Genomic DNA, 11268 nt, shown 5'->3' with positions numbered 1-11268 from the left:
CTGCTCTGTCCTTCCTCGGCTGCAGCTCTTCAGGTTCTGCACAAGTTTCTGACATTTTCAGTTTTACTCACATCGTTTGGAATGAGGAGCTCCTGAGACGTGGTTTGGGAGTTGGCCTCCACGGCTGCTGAGAGGAAAGAGACAGATGAAAAACCACCCTGATCCAAATAAACAACAACAACAACAACAACAACAAACAGGAAGTGATGCAGACATACCTGGCAGCACCTGTGTGGCCGACTGGCTGATGGAGGCCAGGCTCTGCTGCTGCATCGACAGCTGGTGAAGCTTCGCCAACTGATGCAGGGAAACAAACAAACAAACAAACAAACAAACAAACAAACAAACAAACAAACAAACATGTTTCAGAGTCAGAGCTGTGAGCTCTTTGTTGTTTGTGTTGATGTCATGTTTTTACCTCTGAGTGTGGAATGCCGTAATGACTCTGGACAGCGTACGTCTGAAACACAGTGAGCACGAGTCATATCTGAACATCAGCTAAGAGCTAACAGCTAACAGCTGAAACTACTTCCTGTTTGGTTTATTAACGGTTATTTACCTGCTGCAGGTCCACTCCACCCTGAGCCACAGAGAACAGAGGGTGGGAGCTGAAGTCTGACGCCTCGAACACCTTTAGATACACAGAACCATCAGAACCATTAGGACCATCAGAACCATTAGGACCATCAGAACCATTAGGACCATCAGAACCATTAGGACCATCAGAACCAGTGGCAGGCAGCGCTAATCCAAAAATTAGCTCCGCAACTTCAAAAGCACTTATGCCATAGAAAAACTAGCAGAAGCTAATTTTAAAGCACAAGTTCAATTTGACACTTACTAGCTGACAATAATTCATGTACAATATATGTACAACACTGCCAACTAGTGGTGTATGAACTCTATAACAGCTTAATCCTACAACCTCTGATTGCTGGAGATGTGATTTCCTGAAACAGACCTTTGGCTCCTGGTGTAAAAATTAAAAAGTTGTTGAGGATTGTTAGTTCAGCTGCTTCTTTGTCTTTTTCTTTTGTTTGTTGTAGATTTTTCATTAAAGAAGCATCAATAAAGTAATTTTAAAACTGTTTAGTGGAAAACTGAAGCAATGCATTCTGGGTACATGACGGATTTGATTTGTGACGGGAAATGAAAGCACGGACAACAGGGAACTATCTTCCCTTCAAAATAAGAGCTTGGATTTTAAAGTTTTCCATGTAGTTGCTCCAGTTGACCACTAGATGTCAGTCTTCATCAGCATAACATCTTTAAAACATTTCTGAGTCTCTAACCCCGTTGCTTCGACCAATTACGTCAAGTATTGAGCTCCAGCGTTTAAACTTTTTTTTTAAAAAGGAGCTCTGATTGTAAAGTAAAATAAATCAATACATACAAGATTATAGTATGGATTACAAACGTTTACTGTTTTAGCTGGGACAGGGAGTTATATGCACTGCCTTCCTGCTACGTAAGCAGACACAAAGCATTGTGGGAAATCAGAAGCGTGACCCAAAGCAACAGTCAGCAGGATGTATACCTTCACAATAAGAGTGTTTATCTGGGAGGGGTGCTGTTGGATAGATCACATGTGTTGTGATTCATTGACAGTCATACCTTCTGCTGTTCAACATAATGATGACTGGTAGATAATTAGTTATTAGTGGTACTGCTTTTTAATTTTAGAAAGAGCAAATCTGCTTATGAATTATAAAAATTAGTAAGACCGCTGAAGCGCAAATTAAATGTTTAGGTCTGCATTTAGCGGATTTGCACTTTAGCAGCCTGGTGCCCGCCACTGATCAGAACCATCAGGACAAACCTCTTTCTCTTCCTGCAGCAGTGCATTCTGGGACAATCAGCACTTTTATTTCTGTAGATAATAAACCTTTTTGTTATCAAATCCTGTTTTTAAATAAGAACCTTTAGTTTTGGTCACGGTGAATGCTGACTCAGCATTTCTCTGCTTGAATCAGAAACACTGTTTTTCAGATAACTGTTGGTTTTATTTGTAAAGAAGAATAAACTGTGCTGTAGCTCAGCAGTAAACAGGAAGTGGAGACCCATTAAACCCACACACTCCTGTCAGACACACAACAAAGATACGTTTGTGTTTCTGCAGCACCAGAACCCCACGAGGACCCCTCCCCCAGAGGACCCCTCTCAGGAGACCAGAAAACAGCCTGAATGAAAGTTTGCAGCAGCGCTGCCTCGTTTCCATCTTTCAGAAGAGCTCAGGTGGTCTCAGAGGAGCAGCCGGGGGCCAAACCGGCTCCAGGAACAAAGTCTGATCCTCCAAACAAACAGGAGACAGGTTCTGAAGGTTAGCTGCAGCTGATGGGCTAAACGTGGATTTGCTACTAAAAACCAAAACCTATTGTCTTCACAACAAAAAGATCAAAAGAAATAAGTCATTTTTTTCAATTTTCTAATAAAACCTCCTCTGATGAGAAGAGAAACGAGCAGATTTGTCAGAGTTTTAAATGTATTTTAGTTTATTTAACAGGGTCATTGCACACTGCATTTATGACTCCTGGTCACATGACCTCCTGCTCACCTGGTTTCCTGCCAGCAGCACGGTTCCCGGGCTGGGACTGGGTCGGTACGGGATGGTGGCTCCCTTCGGTGGAGACTGCAGAGGGAACAGAAAGATTCAGTTAAATCAGAGCTCAGATTATTGGGTCTCAAACATCACCTGGATTAACACAAATCTGATTTTAGCCCAGCTGTTCTTACAGGTACGGAGCTGAAATGAGTTTTGGTAGTAGCTGAGAGTCATCTCCAACGCTCTCGTCTCAAACCAAGTTAGGAGATGTGAGGAGTTTTATTGTGAAAATAATTTCCTTCAGTTTAATCTGATTTAGTGCTGAGGTTTGATACTTTTAGATGCTGCAGGTTGAAGACAATCTATCAGATAAACTTAGATAAAAACATTTTATTTCAGTCTGAATAAAACAACGAAAAACATCACTGATAAAAGTTCAGCTGAGATCAGCTGTTTTCTGCTCCTCCCTGCTGTCGCAGATTCAGATGTTCTGAATACCAACGAGCTCCTGAAGCCTTCGATTTCACTGTTCCCACATCTGATCTGTGAAACAACTGATCTTCACAACCACAGCTTCACAACCATCAGATTCATCAAAATCATCAGATTAACCAGAATCATCTAATTTAATCAGATTAATCAGAATCATCAGATTCATCAAAATCAGATTCACTGGAAGCATCAGATTAATCAAAATGATTAATCAGACTCATCAAAACTAATCAGATTCATCTAAATCAGATTCACTAGAAGCATCAAAATTTATCAGAATTAAATTATCAAAATCATCAGATTCATCAACAATTAATCAGACCCATCAGCATTAATCAAAATCAGATTAATCAGAATTCATCGGATTAATCAGATTCATCAAAATCATCAGATTTTATTTATTTACCGTTATTTTACCAGGTAAGTCCCATTGAGATCTCATATCTCTTCTTCAAGGGAGGCCTGGGCCTGAATTGTACGTTTTTTTTTTTTTTTTGGGGGGGGAGAACCGGAGTACCCGGAGAAAACCCACGCAAGCACAAGGAGAATATGCAAACTCCACACAGAAAGACCCCAGGTATTAATCGGGGATCGAACCCAGGAACTTCTTGTTGTGGGGCGTCGGTGCTAACCACTGAGCCGTTGTTTTATTTTATTTATCAGATTAAATCAGAATTTGTCAGAATCATCAGATTATTCAGAATTAATCTAATTCATTAGATTCATCAGAAGTAATTAAAATCATCAAATTCATCAGAATCACCAGATTCTTCAAAATCACCAGATTCATTAGAATAATCAGACTCATCAAAATCAGATTCACTAGAATCATCAGATTAATCAGATTAATCAGATTAATCAAAATAATCAGACTCATCAGAGTTAATCAGAATCAGATTAATCATAATTCAACAGAATCAGCTGATTCATCAAAATCATCAGAATCATCAAAAGCATCGTATTAATTAAAATCATCAGATTAATCAAAATCATCAGATTATTCAGACTCATCAGAATTAATCAGATTCACCAAAATCATCAGATTAATCAGAATTAATCAGAATAATTAAATTAATCAGAAGTGAGTTATGAATTATAGATTTTATTGTCTGCAGATTGTTGGAGGTGTGAACAACAAGAGGAAGATAAAAAGTGAACTATGCAGTCACCTAAACCCGTTAGTGGGCGGAGCTGAAGGTTTTAGACAGATTTTACTGGTTTAATCACTTCCTGTTGGTGATTATGACTGACTGCAGCTGCTGGTTTCTCTGGACTTCACCAACACAACAATAATATTAACAGGTTAGTGTTGAACATTATAATGTCCCAACATAAAGCTGAACAACGTCCAGCAGACTATGTGACAAGATTCAGCAGGAGACAAAAACCTTCAGGTCTAGTTCTGAGACAGGTCTGGGACAGGTCTAAGACAGGTCTGAGACGGGTCTGGGACAGGTCTGAGACAGGTCTGAGACTGGGACAGGTCTAAGACAGGTCTGAGACGGGTCTAAGACAGGTCTGAGACGGGTCTGAGACAGGTCTGAGACAGGTCTGGGACAGGTCTGAGACTGGGACAGTTCTGAGACAATGGACCTGCAGGGGCACACGTACCTCCAGGATGACGGTACAGATGAGTTTGACACACTGGATGATGGCGTCCTGTCCTCCTGATATCGTCACCTCCCTCTCTGTGGAGTTGGGAAGAAGGTCACCTGCTACCTGCACCTGTGCACCTGTCGTCACACACACACACACACACACACACACACACACACACACACACACACACACGGTTTAAACTTGTTCATTATTTTTAGCTTTCAGCTACCATCTAGCTGCTTGTAGCTGTGGTTTTTCTCGTTTGTTCAGGTAAAACGTTCAGTTTAGCTGAAGCCAAACACTTTTTAAAGATGTTGTTGAATTTATCTTCGGCTCTTTATTTTCCTCAGACCTTGTTGGTTGACTCTGGTTGCCACAGCGACGGAGCGAGTGAAACGATCCTGTTGTTTATGAGCGAAGGTCCGTTCATCCTTTCACACAACGACTGGCTGCTTTTCTTCTCAGGTATGTGAAGTGTGCTCGCCTCGGTTCTGCCTCAAGGTCTCAGTTTGACAAACATTCAGGGAAATGTGGCAGAAACCAAGCAGCCACGAGTTTTACTCCTAAAACCTTTGATTTATTCACAGGAAACTGATGAGAAGCAGCTTTTAGAGACAAATAAAAATCATGAATTAAATGACGTAAAACTTTGTTCTGGTTCAACAATTAGTTAAACTCGAACAGTTTCTGTGTAAACTATGAAAGAGCTCGCCGGCTGATTTGTTGGTGATCAACCATCTCATATTTGAGCCAAATATATCTAAAAATGTCTGAGTTATGGACATTTTAGCATTTTAGTTATGGCAGCCATCTTGGATTTTTGATTTGGCATCAGTTTGTGATGGAGATCCTTCTTAGCTACCACCACATCAAATTTTAGCTAAAAGTGTTTTTAAATGGCTGAGTTACTGCAGTTTCAACTTAGCTCTGGTGGCCATCTTAGATTTTTAGTTAGCATTCAGAATTTGTCAAAGCTAAATCTTAAATTAGCAGTAGCATTTAGCTTAAACTTCTGTTTAGCATTCAGAATGTGTTGAGTTAGCTCTCAGCTATCAACCCACCAAATTTCATTTTTGTAGGTCTTAAAACTGCTGAGCAATCTGAGTGTCATGTTGGGTTACACAAAACCTTTGGTTCCGTTACAGAGGCTACTCCGCCCAGCAACAGCCTCAGCCAATCAGAAGGCCTGATTGTGATGTCATCACAGGGCGGGGCAGGAAGGATCTACAGCACGACACTTTCAAACAACAAGCCACTGTGTGAAAACTATAAGGTCTATTTAAATAATTCTTGAACTGTGAGCGACAGAAGAGATTGGTTTTTACTCGTGGAAATTTTCATATTTTTACAGAGCTTTATCTCTGATATATGACGGGTTTAAAATCATCATTCCTTTGCGTCTGAACAAATAGTAAAAAAAAATAATCATTGAAAACATAGGACAGGAAGTGGTCCTTCCCTGACTTCTGACACACGTTGAGATAAAAGCTTTTGTCTTACAGCAAAACCAGAAGTTTTGTCTGAAAGAAGACAAAAATATCCACGTTTTGATATATAATTTGTAGGGGTACAACAATACATGAACCTGTATCGAACCATTCAATTCAGTTCTTTAGTTTCAAGACACACTTGTATGGAACAATACAGATTTTAAAAATTTACTTTATCAACTTGTCTTCTGAAGATGCTCTGTGTTGAAGGATCAGTGGATCTGTGTTCGACTACTCCACCTAGGCTGTATTTTTGAGCCCAGATCCACTGAGAAACTTGTTGTTTCAGCAACATTTAATTTAAAAACTGTACTTTTGAGGTTAAACAAATGTTCATAATTAATTTAAATAAATTGCGAGTTAAGAAGAGCATGGACATTTCTCTTTTGTTGTATCAAAAACACATCGAACCGTGAGACTAAAGTATGGAACCGAACCTTGAATTTTCTGTATGTTGGGACTGTTTGTTTGTGGATGATGAAAACTGTGGCTGTAGGAAGAAGTTGTTCGATAAATCCAGAGTGTTAAAGTCAGATGGGAGCTGGGCTCAGTGTTTTCCTATGAGGGTATTTAATGGTAGTTTTGCATGTTGTCATTAAGATATAAAGTATAAAGATATGTATTTTAGATGGACGATAACAGGTGTCATCAGTCAAAGCTTTCCTCTGCTCTATCATTCATTTGATAAGACAAGCTCTAATTAAACCAGATTATTCATCGTTGTTCTTCCTGCTCTGCTGAAATCAGATTATTGTTTCACATCGTTAGAGTCGGGATGTACAACATGTGGTCCTGTGGTGCTGAGGAGAGGCGGAGCTTGTAGCAGACAGACGTCTCTGTGTTCCCGACTCATTATTACTGGTTTATTGATTGATGGCTCATCGGGCTCACCTCTCTGATCTCTTTGATCTTGGAGCCGCCCTTCCCGATCAGAGAGCCACACTGGCTGGCGGGGATGACCAGCCGCAGCGTGACCGGAGGTTTGCTGCTCACCGTGCCGCTGGCCACCAAGATGGACAGGTCCTGACAGGAAAGAACGAGAGATTAACTCAAAATATCTTCAAACATAATCCAAGTAAAGCTCGTCCTGACCAAGTGAACGATGGGTTTGTTTCAGATGAACCTGACACCTCCTGCAGGACCAACAGGCTGGGAGCGATAAAAAGAAATCTGTTCTTCATGTCGGAGGTGTTTTTATTCCAAACACGTCCGTCTGGTCCACCCAGATGAAGCATTTTATATTTCTGCTTCAGTTCAGCTCAGACTAATGGATTGGACTGACCGTATTCTGACAGGAGGTGATTTAGGCCCTTATTTATTAGCTGAGTTAATTAAAGAGAGAGAGGAGGAGGAGGAGGAGGAGGAGGAGTTCTACCGAAGAAGAAAAAAAAAATCAAAAATCAGAAAAAACAGCAGAAGCTTCTGACTGATGGAGTAAAAGAAGAATAAAATCTCATCTCAAATAAAGTCAGAACAAACAGCTTCCTCTGGTTCTGGTTTGGACTGGTTTCAGATCCTGGTCCCTGATTGGTCCCTGACTGCTTCCTGATTGGTCCGTCAGAAACTGAATCATCAATTATTTCTTGTTCTGTGATTGGCTCTCAGCTCTACTGGTGTTTCTTCAAACAACCATCTGGATCAAATTAAAAATGTCAGTTTGTTCCAACATGTTTTCTCTGTGAAGCTGTCTTTAAATCTCTTCATTAGTTTGAAGATTTCATCTGAAGCAGGAGAAACTTTAAGGCTGATTCACTGCAACCTTTAATTACATTCATTTTGCTTTCAAAACCTTTAAACTACGTGATTCACTTTCATTTTTACTGCTCTGTTAAAGGAGAAATATCATGTAAAATCACCTTTTTTGAGTTTTATATCATGTTATAATGTTATACTGTCATAAAAACATGTCCAAAGCCTTGCTCTGACTCATTCATCAGTGTTTTTATGAAGCCATGCTGAGGAGCAAAACGACAGGTGGGGACCAGGAACACCTCTGGGACCAGGAACACCTTGTGGGACGTGTCTTTAAGCTGAACTTCCTCATGGCAGAGCACCCCTCCTCCCCCCATCCCGCACACCCCACCCATGACTCGAGAAGGGGTTATCTGCGGAATCAAAGTGGGCGTGTCACAAGAGTGGGCGTGTCTAAAGCATAAACACTGTGGGCTACGAGGCCTACATGACGGTATCCTTAGACCCTGCTTGACCTCTTTACAGCCTGACCCTGACCCCAACACTAAGGTCAACCAAGTAGGGGTCTCCAGAAAAAGTGGTGCCGTACAGTAACGCCCCTTTTGTTCTTGTCCAATCAGGTGGTGCCGTACGGTGACACCCCTTTTGTTCTTGTCCAATCAGGTGGTGCCGTACGGTGACGCCCCTTTTTTTGCTTGTCCACTCAGATGTGTCCCTTTAAAAAAGTCCGTCAAATCAGGTGTGTCGCTTTAGAATTGCCTTTCGTTGGGACACGCCCACTCGTCCGCAGAGACCCCTACTTGCATGACTCCTACAGGCTCTTGGGCGAAAGCGAAAGTGAAACTTCACTGTCTGCTGCTCTTAACACTACAGTACTTCTCACTCAGTGAAGCTCTTTTCAGATTAAAAATACCTTTGAGGAAATGTATTTTCAGATGCGCGAAACAACCCCCAGCACCGAAATGGGCGGGACAGAAGCAGAAGGTGGTTCTTAAAGAGACAGAGGCCAATTTCAAGGTGTTTAGAAGAGGAAGTGATGAGAAGATAAGTTTATTTTCTATTTAAATATAAAAACAGTATTTTAATAACAGCTAAAGGTGACATAGATACTTTATTATGGTATAGTATTTAAATATATGCCTGAGAAACACATGATACTGGTCCTTTAAAAGCAGCTGACAGCGTTCTCTGGTCCTGATGCAACGTGTTTAGAGATGAGATGAGTCTGCAGAGCAGCTAAAGCTCCTGGTTTCACTTTGTTACTTCCTGTTTCATCAGACAGAAGCAGAGGATGGAGCTCGCTCTGACTCCAGCTGAAACTTTGGCTCCAGAAACACTGACGACTGATGAAGCAGCTGAAGCTGCTGGTAGATGGTTTTAACACCGACCCCCCACAGGTGGACCCCCCACAGGTGGACCCCCCACAGGTGGACCCCCCAGGCTCTACAGTCTCTGAGACACCTAGACCAGTCTCACTGGGACGAGACCTGGACCCAAACATCAGTTAAAGTTGTTTCTGCAGTAAATCCAGTCTGTGGAGGTGGTCCAAGTCCTGCGGTCCTGGGCCCGGTTCTGTTCAGGAGTGCTTCAGGAAATGAGACGTAATGGAGCCGGTTCTGATCATGGTCCCCAGAGAAACACTGTGTGTTTGTAGCTACATGCTGTGTGTGTACTGTATGTACTCTGTGTGTACTGTGTGTGTACTGTGTGTACTGTGTGTACTCAGTGTGTACTGTGTGTACTCAGTGTGTACTGTGTGTACTGTGTGTACTCTGTGTGTACAGTGTGTACTCAGTGTGTACCTCCTCCAGCTTGAAGGTGATCATGGTGAAGGCTCTGAACACACAGTCGGTGGGTCCGGTGATGGTGATGATCCTCTCAGGACAGGAGCCCTCAGAGATGTTGATCCTGGCGCTGCTCTGTGGGGCGGAGCGGGGGGGGGGGTAAGAGGAGGGGCAGAGGGGGGTAAAATGAGACAGGGTAAGACAAAGGTTAAGTGGAGGACAGGAAAGGAGGGGGGAGGTTAATGGAGGGAGGAGGAGAAAACACATTAGAGGAAGGATTCTGTGGGTCCAGACAGAAGAGGAGGAGAACCACACAGCTCCTTCCTCACTCCCTGAAGGAGTCACCTGTGAGGGAGGAAGAGGAGGAGGAGGAGGAGGAGGAGGAAGAGTTTCTGAGGAGGCTGGAGGGGGGAGGAGAAGAGGGGGCAGGACCAAAGTGAGAGAATGATTAGGTTTTAAAAAGATTAGGATGATTTTACCGAGGAGGAGGAGAGATGAAGATGTGATTCCAGGAAACAGAGGAGAAATGTAATAAATGAGGAGGAGGAGGAGGAGGAGGAGGAGGAGGAAGGGTAGAGTGGAAAGGATCAGGAGGAGAAAGAGAAACAAGGCAGAGCAGATATTTGAGGAGAAATAGGAGGAGGTGAAGAAAGAAGAGGTGCAGCAACAACTGAGAGGAGGAAACAGTTGTTCAGACTCTCTGACAGGATTCTGGTTTCTCTTCTTGTAGTTTTAGTTTTCCTCTCATCAGTTCTGTGTCTGAAACAGGAAGTCAAGACTAATCTGTAAACATCTAAGCTGACATTCAGCTGTAAAAACTGTAGAAATAAAAACAGATGAAATAGTCTTTAAGCTCCTTATATTAAACCTGAACTCATGAAAGGTTTTTAAATAAATGTGATGATGTCATCATGACGTCCATGTTTCATGCTTCAGTTTGAATCAATACAACCTGAAGAAGCAGCTTCAATAAAAACATGATGTCATCAAACTGCAGTGAAAACAGATCTGGTGTATTTTGTCCTTGAGAGGTAAAAGTCTGTTTAAATATTCATGTTTCCTGTTGTTGAGTTCCTCTGAGACAATCTGCTGTTTGATCTGCTGATCCTCCAAAATATCAACTTTCAGAGGTTTTTTTCCTATCTTTAGAGATCTTCTTTACATACTATATAAGCTGAACATGAGCCGAATATGAGCCGAACATGAGCTGAACATGAGCTGAACATGAGCTGAACATGTGCTGAACATGTGCTGAACATGAGCTGAACATGTGCTGAACATGAGCTGAACATAAGCCGAACATGAGCTGAACATGAGCTGAACATAAGCCGAACATGAGCTGAACATGAGCTGAACATGTGCTGAACATGAGCTGAACATGAGCTGAACATAAGCCAAACATGAGCTGAACATGTGCTGAACATGAGCTGAACATGTGCTGAACATGAGCTGAACATGAGCTGAACATGAGCTGAACATAAGCTGAACATAAGCTGAACATGAGCCGAACATGAGCTGAACATGTGCTGAACATAAGCTGAACATGAGCTGAACATGTGCTGAACATGTGCTGAACATAAGCTGAACATGAGCTGAACATGAATGGAACATAAGCTGAACATAAGCTGAACATGAGCCGAACATGAGCTGAACATGTGCTGAACATAAG

General features: G+C 42.0%; 1 protein-coding gene across 2 annotated transcripts in view; it reads right to left on the bottom strand.

Moving 5' to 3' along the window:
* LOC106530813 (poly(rC)-binding protein 4) overlaps positions 1–11268 on the bottom strand; it is a gene marked incomplete in the record, with an annotated part of 57034 nt that overhangs the window by 6240 nt on the left and 39526 nt on the right. The window contains 8 exon segments of one of the 2 annotated variants that reach the window (XM_014026519.1): positions 72–127; positions 219–297; positions 419–460; positions 560–631; positions 2555–2629; positions 4646–4774; positions 7015–7146; positions 9618–9734. In XM_014026519.1, coding sequence (XP_013881973.1) covers positions 72–127; positions 219–297; positions 419–460; positions 560–631; positions 2555–2629; positions 4646–4774; positions 7015–7146; positions 9618–9734 — 702 coding nt within the window. 2 annotated transcript variants of the gene reach the window in all.

The sequence above is a fragment of the Austrofundulus limnaeus genome, unplaced genomic scaffold, assembly GCF_001266775.1.
Source record: "Austrofundulus limnaeus strain Quisiro unplaced genomic scaffold, Austrofundulus_limnaeus-1.0 Scaffold563, whole genome shotgun sequence".
Classification (NCBI taxonomy): Eukaryota; Metazoa; Chordata; class Actinopteri; order Cyprinodontiformes; family Rivulidae; genus Austrofundulus; species Austrofundulus limnaeus.
The sequence above is the reverse complement of the archived record's forward strand: the minus strand, read 5'-3'. Positions and strand labels throughout refer to the sequence as shown.